The sequence below is a fragment of the Puma concolor genome, chromosome E1, assembly GCF_028749965.1.
Source record: "Puma concolor isolate L17-30 chromosome E1, mPumCon1.1.hap2, whole genome shotgun sequence".
NCBI classification, from domain to species: Eukaryota; Metazoa; Chordata; class Mammalia; order Carnivora; family Felidae; genus Puma; species Puma concolor.
The window spans coordinates 38,455,421-38,479,513 of record NC_141680.1 but is presented as its reverse complement, the minus strand read 5'-3'; the positions used below and the strand labels follow the sequence as shown (position 1 = coordinate 38,479,513).

The 24,093-nt window shown below is 38.4% G+C and overlaps 1 protein-coding gene and 1 long non-coding RNA gene across 2 annotated transcripts in view; both read right to left on the bottom strand.

The window, feature by feature from the left end:
• SKAP1 (src kinase associated phosphoprotein 1) overlaps window positions 1-24,093 on the bottom strand; it is a 281,531-nt gene that overhangs the window by 210,965 nt on the left and 46,473 nt on the right. Inside the window, exon 3 of the mRNA XM_086687094.1 lies at window positions 11,432-11,457. Coding sequence (XP_086543220.1) covers window positions 11,432-11,457 — 26 coding nt within the window. The remainder of the gene's footprint in view (window positions 1-11,431; window positions 11,458-24,093) is intronic.
• LOC147574309 (uncharacterized) lies at window positions 21,673-23,055 on the bottom strand. The gene is made up of 2 exons (XR_015244102.1): window positions 21,992-23,055; window positions 21,673-21,754 (listed from the first exon to the last, which is right to left on the bottom strand). It is a non-coding gene; the product is annotated as an uncharacterized LOC147574309 (long non-coding RNA).

Below are 24,093 nucleotides of genomic sequence, written 5' to 3'. Positions count from 1 at the left end.
TTACTTGGGTGAAGTAAATCTATAATCAAAAGTATAAATCATTATAAATAGTAGTAATGCTAGTAACCACATTAGGCATTGAACTAATCAACAAAGCCAAATGTGGTCAGCGATTTCGTGAAGAAGGAGCTGGTTCAATTCACGGGTTCAAATTTATTGGAGTAGTGTTGTTGCAGTGGTTTTAATTTTAATTTTTTATATATTTTTTTATTTGACAGAGAGAAGCACTAACGCAAGTTGGGGAGTGGGGCAGCGGGAGAGAGACAGAATCCCAGCAGAGGGGGAGGGAAAGAATCCCTCCACTCAGGGTGGAACCTAACCCAGGGCTCAATCCCACAACCCTGGGATCATGACTCGAGCCGAAATCAAGAGCTGGACGCTCAACAGACTGAGCCACCCAGGAGCCCCTACAGTGATTTTTAAAATAACACCTTTTGGCAGGGATTTCATGCTTACAAAAGATAGTCTTTTGTAAGTCTTACTGAAAACTTTGGGTTTTGTCCTATCAATATATTGAAATTTTTTTCCAGCATCTTCTGTTTGATTTTATTGAATCCTGGGTATTTTTGACCCTGCCTCATAGAAAATGGGCCAACATACTCCACACCCAAATGCAGTTCTGACCTGGCTTAATTAAAGAATGTACTTCCTTTCTGGCACTATCATCTTTTAAGTCTCACAGTAGGAAAATGCCTCAAAAAAGATGTAATTACGTATGAATGCAGCAATTTTATGACTATTGGTTCATCCCGCTCTCTCCTCCCATCTTTTTTGTTTCCTTCTCCCAAATAACAAATTGTAGTAGTCCTTAGCAACGACTTCCAGTCCTGATGCATTCTAGGATCTATTATACCCCAGTTAGTTTACCCATATCTCTTCTTCTTGAGAGAAACGGTAAGGCCAGTTGGACCCCAGTATCTTCTGCTAAAGAAGAATAGAACTCCATGATCTATAGGGCGAAGATCAGATGTAAGAAAAGAATCCAAAGAGTAAAAATAAAACAACATATAACAAAGAATAGACTGTGGGTAAGATTAGCAGGCCTGAAAATGTGAAATGACTTTTTTTTAAGTGTTTATTTATTTTTAACAGACAGTCAGAGTGTGAGCGGGAGAGGGGCAGAGAGGGAGGGAGACACAGAATCTGAAGCAGGCTCCAGGCTCTGAGCTGTCAGCATAGAGCCCGACGCGGGGCTAGAACTCACAAACCAGGAGCTCAGGGCCTGAGCCAAAGTCAGACACTTAACCGACTGAGCCCCCCAGGTGCTCCTGGACATGAAATGACTTTTAACGTGCTGAAGAGAAGGTGAGTTGTCTTTGAGTAATACAGACCTCCAATACCACTGACGCTGAAATGGCAGAGGGTGACAAGGTTCAGCCTCCCCACGCCTACCCCACCTCAAAAAGAGGTGTTCGTGTATGATAACAACACGTAACAACAACATCAACAACCAAAATCTCTCACTACCAACAATTCCATTCAATGTTTGGTCCTTTTTGGAACAGAAGTTTCACATGGAAGAGCATTTCCTTGTTTTTAAAATTTATTTTTGCTTCTTCATTAGGGTATCGCTAACACAAGGAAAGTGCACAAATCTTAAGGAGGGTAAGTGGGTGTTGCATTTTAAGTTTAGGAAAATGCCGTCTGGTGATGAACTGTGATCAAGAACCGGGTCAGGCTGGCAAGTCTGCGTAAGTACATGTCAGCTGACAAGGGTAGGTGTGAAGGTTGGTTCTCTTACTCTTTGCCTCACAAGAGTCAGCAGGAACTGGAAGCTTCATTTTGCATATCGTATAATTCCCTTGTTCATAACTAAGCCATCCTTTTCCTGTATTAGTGGTACTTCAGCCATCCTGGTAAATAGTAACTATTAAACAAGTTTCTGAGAGAAGTATGTGTTGATGGGCAGCACAGCGAAAAATTACTGCTGTATAATTAGGCTCGACCATCACATTATTTAGCCTCCAAATATCAAACAAATTCACTGGGGTTCAAGTCCAAAGACTTAACCTACTTACTCACAGAAGTTTTGAGCAGAAAAGCGAAAAATGTTATATTCCACTTTACCTCACATTACACATCTCTCTCAATATTATGTGTCCAGAACATGAGAATTCATTAGAAGCAGAATTCCTGAAGTAGATTAGTTCTTATGCCCAAACTTTCGGTTCAGAAACTACTCCTCACATACTTTTTTGTATTATCCAGGGAAAATACTCTCCAAGAGAAATCATTTATATGTTTTTTTTCCTCAACAAAAGTTCCCAGACTAATCAAACTTAAAGCAGTCATTTATTTATCAGTTTCATTCTTTGCATCTGCATAAAAACAAGTAATTTCATGAACTTTTAATGACCACATATGGAAAAAAAAAAGAATGAGATGGGGTAAGAAAGGTGTTCTTTATCGATGACCATGGGTATTATATGATACTACTTTATTATCTATTGTTAAATTCACTTTTAAGTGATAAGTCAACCTAACACACGTATATCTTGCTGGCCCTCAAACACTAAACAACAGAGAATGCCGTTATTTCATACCATCATCAGGATTCTGCCTGATGTAAATTCAAATGTAAAGATAAGTAAGTAAAGGAGAGGGGGGAAAAAAATCTGAATGGACATGAAACTACCAAATCATGATTCTACTGAAAAAGAGCTCACTATTGTGTTAAACGAGGTCGTTTTGTGAGCTTTTTTTTTGCCTCCAGTTTTATTGAGCTATAACCGACATACAACATTGTATTAGTTTTAGGTGGACAAAATCGTGATTTGTATATCTTGTGAAATGATCACCACTGTAAGTGTAGTCAAAATCCATCGCCTCACATAGCTACAAATTTTTTTTTCTTATCATGAGGACTTTTAAGATCTACTCTAGTCAACTTCCAAATATACAATACAGTATTGTCAACTATAGTAAACTTCTTTATTAGATTTAAAAAAAAGTTAAACATGCCCAGAGCAAAAAAATTTCAAACATTACAGGAAGGTATATAATGAAATCTCATTTTCCTTTGCTTCTCTTGGTTCTTCTCTCCAGAGGTAACCATTCTGGGGGTTTCTGAGTGTGCCATAAATTTTTTATCTCAATGTAACAAGAGTCTGTGTTAGTGGTTTTTTTTTTTAAACAAATGTTAGTATTTGTCCTGTTCTGTAATCTACTTTTCTTCCCATTCATTTATCTTGGAGGTTCTTCCATATCAGCATATATAGATTTATTTCATTTCTCATTTAACCAATATTTAGTTAAAAATAATATATAAACATGGTGAAAATTCAGATAGTACCAAAGGATATGAATAATGAAGCTTCTTTCTTCCACTCCTCTGGATATCCCCCTCAGCAGAGGTTACCACTGTTCATAGATTCATGTGTATCCTCCCCAAAATATTCTATACCTGAGTAAAAAGCAAGCACATGTGCAAGATACATGTACACACACACAGAGAATTGTACACTGTGTGCCCAAATTGCCCTTTCATTTAACAATATGCCTTGGAGAACTTTACATGTTACACATCTATATGTATTATGTTCTTTTAACTTGTATGTAATATTCCATTAAATGGATGTGACGTACTTTATTCCGCTAGTCCCCTAATGCTAGACATTCAGGTTATTTGGAGTCTTTCCTATTCTAAGGAATGCTTACATATAACTCATGGTGTAGAGGACACAGAAGGCAGCGGCATCTGATTCCAATGATTTTTTCCTTCAACTGTATTAAATCCAGTTTTCTTTCTTTTTTTTTTTTTGACCAACAATAGGTTTTATTTTTTATTTTATTTTTCTCCAATTCTTTTTCTTACATCTCAATATCATCTACTCCAGAATAGGGAATTTAGAAAGAACATAAAAATCTTAGAAAACTTTAACATTGAAAAGAAAAAAAATTAGTCTTTTCATTAAAGAAAAATCTGAACTCTTTTTGGCAATAGCTACAAAACAGTGTATTAATTTTAAAATATACTGGTGCACTCTTTTTAAAAAAATGCACCAAACAGTAGATGTATAGGAAGTAAAATATTTGAAAAGGTATCAAAGTCAGTAATTAACTTCAGAAACAACTTGTGTGTATATCCACTTTCTACAGATTAATTTGTATAAAATGTAGCAAAAAAGGAAAGGGGGAAAGGCCTAAAGGAAGTCAAGTCACAAAAGCAGCTGTCAAGATTGTTGATGCTAAGAGGTTGGGCTAAAGCCAAAGGCAAGAGTATTCGTCCTGTGTACATTTCCCGTTATTAAATCCCCAAAAGACATAGAAAACATTCTGGAAGACTTCTTTATAAAAAGTAGTATAAGTCAGGATATTCTAGGTTCACAACCAACATTTGTGTTTATAAAATATTAGCATTCCAGGAATAGTGATAGAAAAGATATTTAACAATAAATTACAAATATTGTAAATTCAGACTTTTTCTTACAGTTGCAAACACGTCATAAATTTGGGCTGTGTTTCTTTGTATAAATCCTACTTACGACTGTGCTAAAGCCTTCTGGCATGAATGCAAAGAGTATTTTCATAAATAAAACTTAGTAAAATCACTGTACACTCCATCAATTTAAAAACACTTCTCTCCAACTTCAAAGGGAGACCCTTTTCTCCTTTTTTAGTGCAAAGATGGTGTTTCTTTGCTGCGTTAATGGTTTGCTTCTTGTAGCTGTCATAACTACATGCCCCAAGTATGTGATAGTAAGAGACGAGAAGTTAAATGACATCTTTGCTTCGATTCAACATGTCTCAGACATTACAGAGCAGCAAGCTCATCAATCTAACCTCAGAAGTGCCGACCAATACAAATCCTGCACATACGTCCTTTAAATGCAAGCCTCACAAATATATACATGGCCCTATACTAGGGTTCAGCTGGAATAGATGAATTTTATGGGAAGACATGAGGTACATATTGTTTAAGTTCTATGCATGGATTTACTCACATAGACCTACTTTGAAACATAAAAATAATACTTTGGTTTTGTGTGTAGTAAGTAACTAGCAGGAAGCAAGCACTCCCCCTGAGTTTGTCATAGCATTATAATTTCTTACAACTCACAATAACTATGAAGTAGATATTATTAGCAACATTTTGTAGATGAAGAGGTTATGTCACTTGCCATAGCTCACACAGTTTGTAAGTAGAGGAGTTGGCATTCAAATTTACCTCTGATGTCAAAACCCATGCTCTTTCCATCACAAAACATTAAACTTGCGGTTTTTTTTTGAAAAAGGCTAACTATTCTACGTATTTTGTGCCCGAGACACATAAAATATCTAACGCATTAATGTACTAGTTCTTCCAATAGAAATATAAGAATAATGTCACATTTTAAAAAATTCTCAACCTGGATTTCTTTTTCTTTTATCTTTGCATTATGAGAATTTTAAATGCATACAAAAGACAAAACAGTGTAATAAACCCCCATGTACACATCATCCATCGTCAACAATCAGAGTCGATTTATGATCCATCTGGTCTAATATACACCCCCACCCCATTTCTTCCTTCCTCTCCCATACTATTTTGAATACTATGTCAGACATCTATTACTTTATCTTTCAATATCACAGTGTATATCTCTCTAAGATAAGGACTCTTTAAAAATACATATATAAGCATAACACCATTGTCACACCTAAAATAACAATAGATTCTTTTTAAATTGAAGTATAATTGACATACTATCTCCTGCTAGTTTCAAGTGTACATCATAGTGATCCAATATTTACATATATTATGAAATGGGCCCCATGATAAGTCTAGTTAGTATCTGTCATCATACAAAGTTATTACAGTATTATTGGCTATATTCCCCATGCTGTACATTACGTTCCTGTCACTTATTTATTTTATACCTGGAAGTTTGTACCTCTTAATCCCCTTCACCTATTTCACCCACTCTGGTAACCAACAGTTTGTTTACTATATCTGTGAGTCTGTTTCTGTTTTATTTTGTTTGTTCATTTGTTTTGTTTATTTTTCTATTTTTGTTTTTTAAATGTTTATTTATTTTTGAGAGAGAGAGACAGAGACAGAGGCAAAGCACGAGCCGGGTAGGAGCAGAGAGAGAGGGAGACACAGATTGGAAGCAGGCTCCAGACTCCAAGCTGCCAGCACAGAGCCCCATGAAGGGCTCGAACTCACAGACTGTGACATCATGACCTGAGCCAAAGTTGGACGCTTAAGTGACTGAGCCATCCAGGTGCCCCATTTGTTTTAGATTCCACATATAAGTGAAATCATATGGTATTTGGCTTTCTCTGACTGATTTATTTCACTTAGCATAATGCCCTCTAGGTTGATCCATGCTGTCACAAATGGCAAGATTTCATTCTTTTTAATGGATGAGTAATATTCCATTGTGTAAATCTACCTCATCACCTTTAACCATTCATCCATCAATGGACACTTAGGTTACTTCCATATCTTAGCTATTGTAAATAATGCTGCAGTGAACATAGAGAGATGCATATACATCTTTGAATTGGTGTTTTTGTTTTCTTTGGATAAGCACCCAGAAGTAGAACTGCTGGATCATATGGTAGTTCCATTTTTAAGTTTTTGAGGAACCTCCAAACTGTTTTCCATAGTGGCTGCACAAATTTACATTCCCACCAACAGTATGTAAGAGTTCTCTTTTCTGCACATCCTCGCCAACACTTGGTATTTCTTGTCTTTTTGATGCTAACCAGTCTAACAGGTGTGAGGTCATATCTCATTGTGACTTTGATTTGTATTTCCCTGATGATGATGAGTGAAGCTGATCGTCTTTTCACCTGCCAGTCGGTCATCTGTGTGTCTTCTTTGGAAAATGTCTATTAAGTCCTCGCCCACTTTTTAATCAGGTTGTTTGGGTTTTTTTGTACATTAAGTTGTATCTTTATACACTTTGGAATGAACTCCTTATCAGATGTATGATTTGCAAATAAATATCTGTCTCATTCAGGAGGCTGCCCTTTCTTTTTGTTGATGGTTTCTTTTGCCGTGCAAAAGCTTTTTACTTTGATGTAGTCAACAGTAGATTCTTAACATAAATTATTCAATGTTAAAATTTCTAATTCTCTCACAGATATAATTCTTTATAGTTTATTTGACTCAAGATGAAAATGAGGTCTACACATTAGTTGATATGCCTTTTAAATCTCCTTTTTTTAAGTTTATTTATTTATTTTTGAGAGAGAGACGGGGGGGGGGGGGGGGGGGGGCGGTGGGGAGGGGCAGAGACAGGGAAAGACAGAATCCCAAACAGGCTCTGCACTGTAAGTGTGGAGCCCAACGCAGGACTCAATCTCACAAACTGCGAGGTCATGACCTAAGCTGAAATCAAGAGTCAGACACTTAACCGACTGAGCCACCCAGGTGCCCCTTACATCTCTTAAAGCCTACAGTTAATAAGGCTTTATAATAACATTTTCTTTATTCACTTTGCATTATTTGCTTATGCCAAACTATATTTTTAGGCAATTTACTTTGATAAGGGATATAGGCTTGCCATTTCGTAATAGGATTTTTAAGGTTCACACAGTAGAAAGTTTTCATATTAAAATATACTGAATAATTTTCTCAGAAACTCTCCACACCCCTCATGAAGATACTCAAAGAATCTTCAAGCTGGCAAGAAATTTCACTGGCTCATAGTGACCACTGGATTAAAAAAAATATTTTTGTTGTTATATATATTTACATATGGTCTTTCTTAAATTTTTATTTAAATATCGTGTCATTTGCTTTAGGCTCTGGGTCCATGGTGGGGAATTTTTCTACTATTCATGATAATGTTTTTCCAGTAATAAATTTCTAATTAAAAACATTATACCTTGTAATTCAAATCTGATTAAACTATAACTGTTGATAATTAACTTGTTTTACAAAAAGGGCAGCTAAACAAAATGAAGTATATCAGTTTGCTTAATGCCACAAAGTCATACTGTCATTATATCCAAAAAGTAAAACTAATGTTTAACATCTGATCAATATCTTGCTTTAGATACCTGATTCATGAAATGTAAAAGCTCTACGGCAAAGATCCCAGTGAATTTTCTTTGTAACTTTAAGTGAAACATTAAGTAGAAAAACAAGTTCTTAAAGCAAGCAGGACTTGAATAGTGAAAGGAATCTATGTCTTATTAAAAAATAAAAATAAAAAGCTTTTCCCACATTCTCCAATGATATTTGAGCTCACTAAAAGAGCTCTTTCACTTCTGTTCCTTCCACATGAAAATAAACTACTTGGATTATGTTTTATTTTCCCCATGTTTCATTCTTCGTTAACAAACATCATTCAGGAAGGTGACTGTGGGCCAATAAGAAAATTTGGGTGGAAATGTGAGGGCAAGAATTGCCATTAACACACTCGTAAATGCACACTACATTTTCTCACTGTTCACTATGCCCAGGTACTGTGCTAGGGCTTATACATATTACCATTCGTCCTCGTAACAGCACTGCAAATGAGACAGTAAAATACAGTGACGAAGAGCATGGGCTCTGGGACTATGAATGAGCATGAGGTTTCTTACTGTACTTACTATACTAAAAACCACTGACTTGTATACTTTGAAAGGGTGAATTTTGTGTTATGTGAATTCTATCTCAAAAAAAAAAGCATATGCTATGGAGTCAGCCTGACCAAGTTAGAATCCTTGAGGGGCACGACATTGAGCAATTCTCAACCTCTCTGTGCCTCAGTGCCCATGTCTGTCAAATGGGTTTATTAGTACCTGCTTCACAGGGCTGTTCTGAAAATCAAATAAGAGAACACATATATAGGACTTAGCACAGTGTCTGGAGCATCTCCCATTTTATAGATAAAGAAGCTGAGTTTCAGAGAAATTAAGCAACTTGTTAAGGTCACATGACCTTTAGCTAAATGTTTTGGGTGGGATTTGAACCAGGTCTGTCAAGACTCAACATCCATGCTCTTTCTACCATGGCATGTTTCTTCTCTAGACTAGGGACAAGACTCTCCCTAACACTATTCAATGGTCACCCTGCTACCACATTAAACCTGGGGTTTAATGGAATGATGGGTAAGAAAGAGTTTGTTTGCAATCTTTTCTATCTCGGGGCGGTCCATCCTCCCAAGCATCTTTCTTTAAAGGTGACCCTTTCAACACATTGTACCAACTCATCACAGACTTTCCCGTAACCAGATGTTTAAATGTGTACTACTAAAGAGATGTGTAAATAAGAGATCTTTTATAATTAAGAACTATTTTCCTCCCAGGCACCAGACTCTAATTTAGTCCAAATATCCTGAAGAACACAGGTGTGTATTTAGGCAAATGCACGGAGTTAATAAAATTCATCCCATCACCTTCCTGCATGAGGATCCTGCCATAGATAAAAATGGTAAGAAAGTTTGAGGCCATCATTTCTGTCCTTTCTCATTCCCTTCCCAATACTCCCTAGTCTTCCAGGACTTTTTAAATTCTTTTGCCAGCTGTTCTCTTATTTACATATTCTTATTCTTTTCATATCCCTAAAATGTCCTATAGTGCCTTCCAGAGACCTGTTAGTGCCCCCCTGCCCCGCACACTCTGCCAGTTTCTGAATGTGCAATCAGCTAAGATCTGATCAAAAGAGCAAGGTAAAAGATACTCCGTCAAAAAAATGTCTTAGGGGGAAGAGCAAGGCTGGGGCCAAGACATCAGTATGGGTTTTCCAACTTGATCTTTCCTTACTTGTGCTTCCAAATGAGCAAAGAATTTGCTACCTATATCCAATCATTGTTGAGAAGCAAATAGAGTTGTCTGTTCTAAGTAAACTCTTTAATTGTTCCGTTGGTTACTCTACCTCTGTCCTCTAAGAGAGAAAGGCTGTGTAGAAGGTGCCATAAACTGGAAGGTGACTGCAATGCCACCACTACAAGAATCTGGTAAGATCTGCCCTTTGTCTCTGTGGTCCCATATAGTCTCCTGTGTTAAACTCCAAAGTATCTTCTCTTCGCAACACATTACCATGTCGTATCTCTGACACTAATTCTTTATTTCTCCTTTAGGTAATTAATTCTACTCTCACAGTTCCATTCGTTTCTGCCAGTTCACATTCACATTCTAGCCCCTGTGGATTTTGGTTAACATCTGTTAAACCCTGAACTATAGAGGGCCATTGCCTGAAGAGCATATTTCATAGTCTGCAAAGCAAACTGCTACATTATTACATATAATTCTCTATTGTCAGTCTATGTTTTTAGCCATAAATGCTTTAGGACAGTGAGATACACAGTAATACATCACATTATTTTAAATATTATAAATTAAAAAATATTATAAATACTACAACCAATGTATAAGAGTCAAAAGCCTTTAAAAGTGTAAGGTATTTATTTCTGACTGCTTTTAAAGAAAACCTTATATAGACTTGAAATACACTAAAAGTGTGAGCTAGGAAAATTAAAACTTTCATAAAACTAGTATCATTCCTCACAATTTGAATTTCTCTATGGTATTACTGTTCACTGACAATGGATACACTGACAATATTAAGAGCAAAAAAAAAAAAACCTGGAAAAGTTTGCAATTGATTAAAAAAAGTTTTAGAGCAAAACAGTTCATAAAACTATTTGCAAGCTTGATCTAAAACACTCTGTGATTCTCTGAAAAAATGAAAATCCCCCATTTATAATAGGTTAATAATCAATATTCAGAATGAGGTTTCTGACATTCTCAGTACTAAAAAGGAAAAAAAAATGCATATAGTTGAAAGACACCCCCTCAAACTGAATTCAGGCAAAAAAAAAATCCAATTTTGAACCTTTTAAAAATATGTTCTAATCCTGTCCTTTTTTTTTTTTTAATTTTGCACACAGCTGTCTGTTGTAGTTTTTAGAATCATGCCAGATGCTGGGTTCATCAAGCAAAAGCAGGAAAACAATGGTTTGAAAGCAATTAGAAGCACCGAGGCTGCAGTGAGGCTCATATTAAAATGTGATAACACTGTTCTAGTGGGAATTTCAACACTACTCTATTTCTGACATTTCTCTGCTGCCAGACAGGCAGGCTGTGTGGAAGACCACTGTGACCAAGGAGGTAACAAACTGGAATTTATTTCTGGAGCAAATGAAGGATTAGCTGAGTTGGAGCCCTCCCAAGGTTTTTATTATGGACTCGGCCACCATTTTATTTGAATGCTACTGGATCCTGTTGGCATCTAACAAAGCTCAAGGAGTAAAAGCATATTATAGCTTTGGTTCGATAAAATAATCTAGCACCAATCCACTCAGAAGGCAGATGCATCACAGCCTCTTGTTGCTAAAAAGCAGGGCAGGGGAGCCCAGCAGGGTGAAGGTTAATTAAACACTCCACTAACTTTCCTTAGATATGGCTAATACCATTCTGTGTAGAAGCTTGTTTAGAAGACACAGAAGTAAACAATACCATCCACACATTTTTAGTGTGAAACCATAAATGGTCAAAAAGCACTCACCTTGGGGCTGAAAATCCCAATAGTACCTGAAATACAAGGAAAAGAATGGAAATAAGTCAAACATATGGTAGATACAGCACCTAGCCCAAAAAGCTTGCTAAATAGTCAATAACCAGCCAAGCCACTACCCACTCTGAGAAAAACCAAAGAGTCCCTGAGATTTGGAAGATTCTCAATGGCCTGAAGGCAACATTTAACTCACTGTAACTCAGAAAATTTTGACCATATTGCTGGAAAGGTCCTAAGAGGTTGCCTAGCCATCCATGGTCCAGAGTTTCTCATCAGGAGCCCTACAGGCTTTGAGTATGACAATTCTTTGTTGTGACAACCTGTCCTGTGTATTACAGGACAATCAGCATCACTGGTCCTTGGCACCCAACACCAGTGGCACTCCCACTTATAATGACAGCCAAACAGCATCCCCCCCACCCCCAAAACATCCTCAAATACTTCTAGGCATAAATTCTTAATTTTACAGGTGAAACCCAAACAACTGACTTAAGGTCACCTAACATTTGAGTGTCTATGCCAGGACTGGGGCTCTTACAATTCACTGGGTCATTCCATCGCCTCTTTTATTTTGGGATATCATTGGCAAAGCCAACAACCCTTAAAGTCTTAAACCTAATGAAATGGCAGTAGCAGAAAGGATCATTTGTAAGTCACCTACTTGGAATCTAATAGCACTTTCCCCCATAGAAGCAATGTTATATATGGCGGCTACCCACAAAAGTCTACTGTACTTTGGATTCCATTTCCTCCTGCCTTCACAGGAACCTTACATTATTCTGTATTGATTTCCTTTTGTATATATTCAACCTCTTCCTCTCAATGTGGCCCTTTCCATCAGTATTTATGCTTGTATAAAAATAAAGCAAACCCTCCCTCACTTTCTTCATATCCCTCCATCTGCTATCCTCTTTCCCTTCATATCACAGTGAAATTTTCAAGAAGTGTTGTCTGTAGTTTCTCTCTGTTTTCTCACCTCCCACTCACTCCCCAACATACTCCAATCTTGCTTATAGTAACCACACATTAATTCCTGTCATGGACATAGTGAATTCCATGCCACTAAATAGAATGAATATTTTTCTATCCTCATCTTAACGTCTCAGGAATGTGTATGTGCATTTGAGCAACTTTTTCCTTGGGAGAGAGTCCAGAGTTATTTTTTAAATCAAATTCTTAAAAGAAATCCATAACCCAAAAAAAGATTAAGAAAAAGGCAATACATAGGTAATAATGGAGTGTCTTCCAGCATACCCACAACTGAAATAAGGTGAGGCTACTTGAGAGAGTATCATCCCAGTGAGTATCTAGGTTATTTCTTTATAAGACAAAAATTCAGAAAATGGAAAAGAAGGAGATAAGTGGGGAGTATGTTGCCATAATTCAAGATGAGTTTGTGGGAAACTACGAAAGATAAGGAAGAGAAGATGGTGAAGCCTCCTGGTTGACTTCTCGTATTCCTTTCTTTTCCCAGAACAGTTCCGGGCTGGCAATCAGGTGAAGAGAAATGTAAGATACTTGGATGATAGGGCAGGGAAAGTTCAGGACAGCTCTGACATGTGCAGTGGAAAGACAGAGAGGGAATAAGAGGAGGAAGAGGTGGGAAGGGTATAGCAGCAACAGCTGGGAAGAAGGGTGTCCATGCTGATATAAAGGCATATGGAGATTGAAAGTGGCTGTAACTTAAGTTGCAAATTAGTATTTGCATTAGTATTAGTATTAAGTTGTAAATTAGTATGATGGGTCAATCTCGCCCTGGCAGACAGCGCAGCTTCCCACTGTACCTGGCCACTGTGAAGAGTTTTTCCATAAAACTCCTTTCTATAAAAAACAGCTAATCAAGCAAATCATCAAAGGGATGAGCAACTTTCCATCTTCTCTTGTGCCACAGCTCTAGCCCCTGATTCCTATAGTTACCCAACCTCCAATTCAATAGAAATAGAAATTACCATGTGAGTCTGTGCAAGCGTATGTGTGTGTGTGTGTGTGTGCACATGTATGCATGCATGCGTGTGTGCACTTCTCTTGCCAAAATGTATATGAAGGCAACAGCAGGAACTTTGCTAACCAATGTGGTTCTCATTTATTGACCCAGAAAAAAAAATGGAGCCATGCTGTGGCAGTTTAAAGGCCAACTCTTGGCAAATTATTAAGTAGGCAAAATATGTTATTGATGATCTCAACCTCTTCTTTTGTCCTCTCTCCCCCACAACCCCTACTACAATGCACACACATATCTTCAGTTCCCCTCTCTACCTACTGTAAAGTGCCCCTGGGTTCCTGCTTTCTCTTTTTAGTTAAGAAGATCTTATAAGTTCACATAACGCTTATGTTTTATTTTTTTAATTTTATTTTAAAGGGGATGGAGATGAACAGAAGGAAAGAGAGAGAGAATCTTAAGCAGGCTCCACACTCAGCATGGAGCCCAACGCAGAGCTTGATCCTTCAACCCTGGGATCATGACCTGAGCCAAAATCAAGAGTTGGACATTCAACTGACTGAGCCACCCAAGCACCCCACCAAGAGTATTGCTTTTGCCAATCATAGCTGTATCATATGAAGGCTGATTACAAAGAAATAATTCAGCTTAATGGTATTAAATAAAGTAGCAGGTCTATCTAGTTGATGTTAAATAGCAGAATCCACTTTAATCTTGATGATGTTGTAATTAAATATTTCTGCCAATAAAAATCATATGTAGAACTTGATGTGGAATGGCATGAAGTGGAATGTTAGTTCCCTTCATTTTCAGAAGGTATAAAACAATCCTGCCACCCTACCTTTCCCCTTTCTTCTTACCCTAAGCCTTAATTGTGCAACAACCCCCAAGAAGTTTGTTCACACACATACCTCTACCCCACAGCTCACAGAGGATACTTCTTTTTAGAAGTAAGGCGAGAAGGTGAGCAACCTCATCCCTCACTGCAGGGCACTATGGATTATTCTTTGCTGAACACAACACATTTAAAGTTTTGATCTTGTTTCATTAAACATATCCTATAGATGGCCTTCATCACATTCTCTGGAAAGATGACTCCACACTAGAGAATTCTATGCTCTTTAGGAGGCATTTAGTCAAATCCAGCCAACAGCTTCTAATTCTTTTCCTTCATTCTGAAAACAATTATCCCTTAGCCGGAGACTCCAACAAGTCTGAAACTAGAAATTTTAAACCAAAATGCAAATACCACAATAGAGTTATATAGAAGAAAAAGCATAGGCACATGCACACACGCGCGCACGCGCGCGCACACACACACACACACACACACACACACACACAGAGCTGTGTTTATCCTAAAAGCCTCTGAGAATTTCATATCAGGCCTGTGCAGATAGATAACAAACACTTCTTTAATCTTCCCTTTGAAGCTTCAGCTTCAATATGAAAAGGAAGCTATCACTCCGCGGCAATATCCATACTCAACATCATCAGGTCCATGCAAATGATATTTGGAACTGGAAAAAGATGAGCACAGAATGAGCAGAGAGAAAATGCTGCAACCATATTGATGATTATTATTTTCACATTCAGTCAAAACAAATCCATCTTTACTTGTTCCTCAAAAAATGAAAATAGAAGAATAAAATTTCCTAACGGTCGGCTAGGCAGAATAGCCTAGAAAATTTACAGTTACATTACATGTCAGACAAAGTTTGCTATTTTTATGTTATTTTATTTTATTTTATTTTATATTTTATTTTATTTTATTTTATTTTATTTTCCAAATTTTATTTAAATTCTAGTTAGTTAACATGCAATGCAATATTTGTTGCATTCTACTTGTGTTTTTAAATTAGGTTTTCAGTGAAACTTAGGGAAAGGTAACAACAAATAAATTGAATTCACCATATTGAGGGGATCTTGAATCTATAGCAGCAGCAGTAGCAGTAGTAGTAATAGCAAGGACAGTAATAACAACATTAAGATTTCTCAAATATATTGCTGGACACTGTTCTAAATACTTCTCTTATATGAGCCCACTTCCTCCACACTGTGTAACCCTATTATTATGCTCATTTAATAACTAAGGAAACCAAGGTATTGAGAGGGGAGATAACTTGCTCACGGTTTACTTGGCGCGTAATGAGGCAGACAAGTTTCCAATTTTAGCAACTAGTTCCCAGAGCATGCACTCTCATAAAAAATTGAGGAGGAAAGTCTTAAAAATATAATCTAATTTAAAAAACACTCAGCAAAATTCACTTTTTTCTCTAGATACATTTTACCATTGTAACAGAATTCAGTCACTCAATCAACAAATACTTGTTGAATGTCTTGTATATGACAAGTGTTTTGCTCTGGTGCCATGGACAAAATGGTGTCTAAAATACATAGAGTCCACCTGCTGATATATTTCAGTATCTTTCAAACTGCAAACAAACTGATCTAGTTTGCTACTCAAGAGTCACAGAACACTAGATGTCTGCTAAAAATGAAGCTACTGACTCTTAATTATTAGACTGGAAAGTTGGGGTGGGTATCAAATTCTTGACTACGGAGCTAACCAATGAACATAGTTATTGAGATTAAAGTACTCAGAGCTTTCACCCCTCAGCTAGCTAATTAGATAGATCCTGGTGAAGTAGGTAAGACAAACTACTTTATCCTCTATTACTGAAAATATCTCAGAAAGAAAAATAATTCCATCTCTTGATTATAGCAAAGGTTAGCATATTCAGCACTTAACATATGCTAGGCATTGTGCTATGTATACATTTTATATGTATTATTTTATTTAACCTTCATCAAAACCCTATGAGGCCAGTACTATTACTATTTCCATTTTACAGATAAGGAAACTGAAACTCAGGAAGGCCAACAAACTTGACCCAAATCACACAGCTATTAAATGGCAGAACCAAGATTTGTATCCAGGTCTCCTTGGCTCAGAGTTCAAGCTCTTAAATTCCACATTAACTGTTTTTTCTATTTACTGTAATATAGGAAATAAATCTATTAAGAGAAGGTATAATTGTTTTGTCAGACAGCTTAGCATCAGAGAGTAGTTAGACCAGACATCTTTAACTTGGAGTCCATAGGTGAGCTTTAGAAGACTCATAAACTCCCTAAAATTATGGGTTAAAATCAATCTATGTTTTCTTTTCCCTTGAAGAAGAGTCCATAAACTTCATTAGATTTCCAAAAATGTCAATAACTCTTTTCCTCCAAAATGATAAGACCCTCTGGGTTAGATGAATAAGGTTGCAATGACATTATAAAATAACTACCCAGAAAGGCCAACATCTGTAATGTTATAAATCTAGAACATCTAGATGAATTTTTTTTGCAACTAAAGTATTAAAGGTGTTATTTTACCTGTGACTTATGGAAATTTAAAACACATCATACATTCTCTGTCTTGTTAAGCCACCTGCTAAACAAAATTGAATCTCTTCTTAAGGATGTAAATTTGAACTTTGGTTTTTATGCCAAAACAGTGGTGCCTTCTAAATGGATAGGCTGTCTGCGATACTCAAGGTCCAGAGATGACTTCTATTTCCCTCTTGACTATCTCTGTTCTCTGGTAATGGCTGTCTCCAAACAGACTGCCAAGAATGAAGTGTTATACTGATATTAGTAATGGAATCTTAGAATTCAAATGGAAACCTGGTTGACCAGGGCTTCAATGGCAAGTTGATAACACTAGTAAAACCCTTGCAAATGGCCTTGATCAGCCACATGTAGAGAGTTATATATGACCGAGGAAATGGCTTTTGTGAACAATACTAATAGTCTGTACACTACAGATATTTCCTAAAACTTCATTTCTCACTTTGGAAGATTCACTTGATTTCAAATTTTCTTTCTAGTACCAGTGTTTCATCTACTACCTTGCAAAAAGAATGGACAAGTGGCAAAGGGTAATATGGCCAACGACACCCAAGAACAGAAATGGGAAAAGAGCACCATCTGGTGGAAGTCTCTGGTGGAGGCCTCAGAGGCTGGGACCCAGGGGTTGGGGCACCAGTCTCAGAAATAGGCAGGAATGGGAAGTCCCCTGGAGGGGAGCTGGTGCCCCATCTAGCCCAGTACCTTCAATCCATCAAAAGAACAGGACCTTGTATCTGCCTACAAGAAGCTTACAATCTGGTCTAAACTATGAGATATTTATACATGAACAGATGTCAATCTAAGATAGTAAATAACAAATACTGTGGTAATAGCAGAGAAGCATATAACTCATGTAACAGAAGGATCTGCCATAAGTTCATAGGTTCTCTTTTTGGACGTAATATTTCTGTGGTCTTGAGACTATATCCACAAATTTAAAAAAATTGTTTTTAATGTTTATTTTTGAGAAAGAGACAGAGCATGAGCAGGGGAGGGTCAGAGAGAGAGAGAGAGAGAGAGAGAGAGAGGGAGAGAGAGAGAGAGAGGGGGGCAGGATCTGAAGCAGGCTCCAGGCTCTGAGCTGTCAGCACAGAACCCAATGCAGGGATCAAACCCACAAACATTGAGATCATGACCTGAGTCAAAATCGGATGCTTAACCGACTGAGCCATCCAGGTGCCCCGCTATACCCACAAATTTTAGAAACCTACTCTGGAAGACAACACAATGTTCTCTTACTTATGAACTGGTCACAATTCAACTTTCATTAAATAATAAACAAGCATTGTCATCCAATGTTGACAGTATTGATTTTTTGGAAGTCTGTTCCCAGACAATAATAAAGAAATAAAACAAATAAAACCTTACTCACCATTAGAGTCTTCCATAACACTTTCACTACATGAAATCCCTGCCACAGTCAATCCAACATCCACTCGGATTCCAACAGTAAGAGATCTACATGCTTTCCTCAATTAGTCAATGATTATGGTCTTTCACCACATCACTGAAAACCTGCATTCAAATATCCCTTCTCCTTTGTTCTAGCATCAGGACTGCAAATTGTGGTTGTATGTCTCATAATCTCCATGCTCCCTATGTGTAATAGGCAATCAATTATAACTCGATGAACTATTAAAGAAAAATGCCAGCCAGGTATATTGTGACCAAATAAATGACTATAAATGTCAAGTCGGAGTTTAGATTTTTTTTTTCTTTCTGTAGATAAAGGGGAGCAGCTGAAGAACTGGTTGTTGGGTTGGTTGGTTGGGTTGCTTGTTTTTAAGGACAGGGAATGATGTCCACTGTGATCAAACCAGCAGAAATGTGCAGCCTGGAGGGGAAGGAGAAAGCCTCAGAGACAGTTTACTGAAGACCAAGAAGAGGGACAAGAGATTTGACAACAGATTTGGAGGCAGGCTGGGAATAGACTGTCAAGAGTAAAACCAGAGATATCTTTTGGTTCCAAACTTGTGTATTGGAGAGAACAAGGCAGCAATCACCTACAAAGAAATCCAGCTGATCACCATGTTTTAAACTGTAGTATCTTGGGCTCTGCCATTTGTGTCTGTGTTGATGCTTGGAACCTAATTTTATTTTATTTTTGCCTGCTTCAGGTTAATAGCTACTCTTGGGCCACCAAGACTCCTAGTTATCTGATTAGTAAATAACTGCTATCTGCATGACACTGTGACTGTGGACCCTATACTCATTGAATTTTACAGCTGGAAGGACACTGAAGGTCATTTAATCCAGCCCATCACTTTATAGATGGGAAAACGAAGTATGGAGAGGTTATCTGATTGCATCATAGAAGTTTAGAAGTCCACATCGTGAAGCTACCACAGTTTATCTTGTGCAGAATCAGGGGGCAGGTTCAAAAAGATGATATTCACTCGAAAATTCCTTTGGTATTTACCTTGTTATGAACATGATCACATTATTCACCTGAGAGCAAATGTTGCATAAAAGTATTTAAGCTGGACTAGTTCTTAGAGCTCATCTAGGCAGAGTGCATTTCTCAACATTAACATGCCAACATACCATCTATATCTCAAGTTATGAAGGCTGCATTCACTCTCTCAAACATTAATAAATCTCTGCGATTTGCCAGACACTGTGAGGGACCGAGAGTACAGAAAGCCCCAACTGTGAGACTGTTTGGCTGGAATGGTCAAATTGTGCAGGAGTGATTTGATTGGCACAAACACACACACACAAGGTAAAAACTAGGGCCAGAAGAACCCAGGTCTGGCTAATGCCAGAACCCATCTTACTGCTTGCAGATAAGGGTTGCTGAGGGAGGATCTGGGATCAGATAGAGGAGGATGCCTGGTAGGGGAGGGAGGGGGGGTCACAGAGAGGCCAGGCCCAGGATGCAGAGGGGCCAGGCCCTTCAGAACAGATGGCAGAGGCCCAAAGCAGGCATGTTTGAGAAGGGGATATGGCAAGAGTCTGAGTGGTTTCCAACCTGCAAGCCTCTTTTTTATCTTGTGAAGTAGGCAATGATGTCATTCAAGAGTGATATGATAAATCTGCTAAGGACTGGGGAGCAGGGTGGGAGGAGAGGAAATTAGAAATGTTGCTAAGAGGAAGCATGTAAAGTAACTGCCAGGTGTCATTAAGGGCTCGGCTGGGGTTGGAAACTAAGACTTACTAAGTCCCACTGCGTAATTTTTCTTCAGCACTGAGTAGCTGCCCAAGTATAAAAGCAGAGAAGGTGGGTGGATAGTTGAATTGATCTGAGGTTAAGGTTCTTCTAGGCTTTTGAGATGAAGGACAAGAAAGTAAGAGAAGACTAGAGGGCATGTCCTGGGGCTTAGGCTGGGGCAGGAGGGAGAGACACCAATGGCCAAAGACTTGACTGTAATGTCTGTACATAGTGGAGACTTTTCACAATCAATTAAAATATCCAAAAACAGGAAATAGCATTATTCTTCTCTTTGCTCTCAGGACTCTCCTCTGTCCCACCAGTCTCAAACCTCTCCTATCTCTTGTTCCCCGTTTTAATGGATGACATCTCTGCCCACCCAACTGAAACTCAGGAACTGCCTCTTCACCTCTTTCTCTATTACTGTGGACATCCCATCAAACACCAAGACCTGTAAATTCTACTCCCTTTATATCTTTTAATCTAGCTCCTATGTCTACAGATGCTGGATTCATTCAAGCCCTCAAGATGCCAGACTCATTGATATCACCACATCCTAAGACGTCCACCTGCCACCCTGCTCCTCCCTGACCCATTCTCCCAGTGCTGATGAAGAAGGAAGTGATGAGCAAAGTCTTTGCAGACAAGTCTGGGTCGGAGTCCCAGCTTCTCCACCTTCTAGCTGTCAGACTTTGGCTGCAGCCTCAGTTTCCTCATCTTTTTTTTTTTTTTTTAATTGAGTTATAGTTGACAGACAATGTTACATTAGTTTCAGGTGTACAACACAGTGACTCCACAAGTCTATACATTATACTGTGCTCACCACAAGTGTAGTACCACCTGTCATGACACAATGCTATTACAACATCACTAACTATACTCCCTGTGCTGTACCTTTTATTCTTATGACTTACTCATTCCATAACTAGAAGCCTGTATCCCCCACTCCCCTTCCACCATTTTGCCCATTGCCCCACCCCCTCCTTTGGTTTCATCTTTAAAACAGAAATAAAAGCTATACCTGCCTTGTATGGTTTTGGGGAGGGTTAACTGAGACAATGCGCACGAAGAGCTGAGCACTAGGCCTGGCGCCTGGCAGGCCTTTGGTAAATGTCAGCTGTAATGTCATTACCACCATGTTATTCTAATGACCTAAAGTGCAAACCCAGTCTTATCATTCCCCTGCTTGAAATCCTGCAGTGGTTTACCCCAGCTCTAGCTTTGAGGCTCTCCCCTCCTCTGTTCACACTGCTGCTCTCACACGTCTCTGCTCTCTCTGCCAGCACACTTTCTCCATCGTGCCCCTTCTTCTCCCAGTGAACCCTTGGTGGTCCTTTGGTGCTCCCATAGCACCTCTGTGTATGCCTCTGAGTAACACCTACAATACTGCACCGCAGTCCTCTTGTCTCTCTATGTCACTGAGCCCTCAGGGTGCAGTGGCACAGAAATTGGGCTCAATAAATGCTTGCTAAGTAAGTGAATGGACATGAGAAACAGAAGGGCCGTCTGAGTTCAGCCTACGCGAAGCACAGAGAGCATTTCAGGGAGGCGTCAGAGACAAGGCTGGAGACACAGGCAGCAGGCAAGGCTCTCCAAGCAATGCCATGGGGTATGGATTTTATCCCAAAGAAGATGGGGAAGGATACTTTCATTTCCCTCTAAATTACTCACACGAAGGCAAGAGGGAAAACCAGGAAGAAAACCAAAGGAGAAGACAAGGAAGAAGAGAAAGAGAAAAAATAAGAATGCTTTGTTAAGTTAAAACCTTTACCAAACGAAGAGTTTTTCCCCTTCAAAGACTGGCTTCAAAAAATAACCACAGGGGCGCCTGGGTGGCGCAGTCGGTTAAGCGTCCGACTTCAGCCAGGTCACGATCTCGCGGTCCGTGAGTTCGAGCCCCGCATCGGGCTCTGGGCTGATGGCTCAGAGCCTGGAGCCTGTTTCCGATTCTGTGTCTCCCTCTCTCTCTGCCCCTCGCCCGTTCATGCTCTGTCTCTCTCTGTCCCAAAAATAAATAAACGTTGAAAAAAAAAACTTTTTTTAAAAAAAATAACCACAATATGACTGGCAAAAATATACTTCAAAAGACACGACTGAATACACATTGTAGTGGCAAGAATCCAATATATAAATACAATCAATTTGTTTCTTCATTAAAAGCTTTCATGAAGAAAATGATTTAATACAAATGCTAAAGCTACTGACACAGATTAATTGAAAAATAACAACAGAATCCTAATTAAAGACATAATATTATTTCACTCATTCATACCACTCCAAAATCTGAATAATTAAATATATAAAAATAGAATCTAAAATGCAGGCTTCTACTGGTAACCACTCTAAAAGCTACAATGAATTACCGAAATTTTCAAAAACCTCATGCCCTTATATATACACTTTCTTCCAGTTAGGAACTGAGATACACACAGAAATTCAGAGATCATTTTTAAGTTGTTTCAGTTTTGCCCTCAACTTGAGTTTTTTTCCTAATTACACAAGATTCTATACTAGAATATCACTTTCCCATTTATTTCTTTGTACCGTATCTATAGCAGTCATAGTTAAATCCTTACAGGAGCGTCCCAATTATCCAAATCATAAAGAATGGAACTGCTTGATCTAAAGGCTACTGACTAAAAAAAAAGAAAAGAAAAGAAAAAAATAAAGACTAGTGACTATGTGACCAGTTCTATGGCTGTATCAATATGAACCAGGGGTCACCAGCAGTTCAACTACAATCAATCAGTCAATCCTAGAACTTACCTGACCCATCATGGGGCCAGGACTTTGGTTCTGTCCCACTTCAAGGGATTTTTCAGCATCAGAAATGTCTCCACATGTTGCCAGGCCACACATAAGTGCAAAAGACAGTAGGCAAACATCATGCCAAAGGAAGGACCAAGGCCAGCTGCTGCTGACCGTATCCCTATGCCCCACCCTACAAGTCAATTAGGTTAAAATGTTGTCAGCTACTTGCTGGTCTTAAGCCCTGTTGGTAAAATTTTCCTGTCAATGATCCCCAATCATACTGGGGGACCCTCCTCACCACCCAACTAACAGCCTCAACTCATACTTCCCTGTCAAATCCTTCTTCCTTCCTTCCCCTTCATTATTAAAATTCATTTGAAAACCGGGGCGCCTGGGTGGCGCAGTCGGTTAAGCGTCCGACTTCAGCCAGGTCACGATCTCGCGGTCCGTGGGTTCGAGCCCCGCGTCAGGCTCTGGGCTGATGGCTCGGAGCCTGGAGCCTGTTTCCGATTCTGTGTCTCCCTCTCTCTCTGCCCCTCCCCCGTTCATGCTCTGTCTCTCTCTGTCCCAAAAATAAATAAACGTTGAAAAAAAAAATTAAAATTCATTTGAAAACCAAAGTAGTCCCTTACCTTAAAAAAAAAAAAAAAAAAAAACAACTTCTGATAAAGATCTTTACATATACTTGCCCGATTTTAAGACTCTCCTGGAGCCCTTATTGAAACATGAATTCCCAGAGATCACCCCAGACCTAGTAAATTAGCATCTCCAGGGTAGAGACCTAGAAAACTATTTTTTAGCAAGATCCTCAGGTAATTCATATGATGGGGCAAGCTTGGAAAACATTATAAAGGAAATGGGTATTTTGCCAATGGTTGTCTGTTAAGAAAATTCTAGACAGGTAGGCCCCAGTTCAAGTATAGTCTGTGCTCCATTTCTAGTTGTTTGGACCTTGGAATGCATTTTCCTAATGAAACAAAATAATAGTGTTAAGTATTCTGGGCCAGTTTCAAAAACCCATGAAATCTTAGAAACAAAACAAAACAGAACAGTGATTAAATCTTGTTAACAGATCTGAAGTATAGTAGATACAATCTTTCATTTACAAACCAATCACATTTCAGAAGTTGAAGCATAAAGTTGGCTAATTTTTCTGTAAAGTTCCAAGAAATGGTTAGGTTACCTGGCTATCCATAAAAGCTTATTAAGCCCATAACAAACCAAAGCCAGCTATAGAACCAAGGATATAAACATGAGCTTGGTGTCCTCAAAGCAAAAGATAATGAGAAGGAGAAATGATACGCCTTCCTTCTCTGGGGATAGGAAACATACGCAAACTCTGACATTCTTACCCTCTATTCTCTTTGCAACCATCTCCCACCTCCCAGGTGTCAAGGATTCACATGTTATCCATAG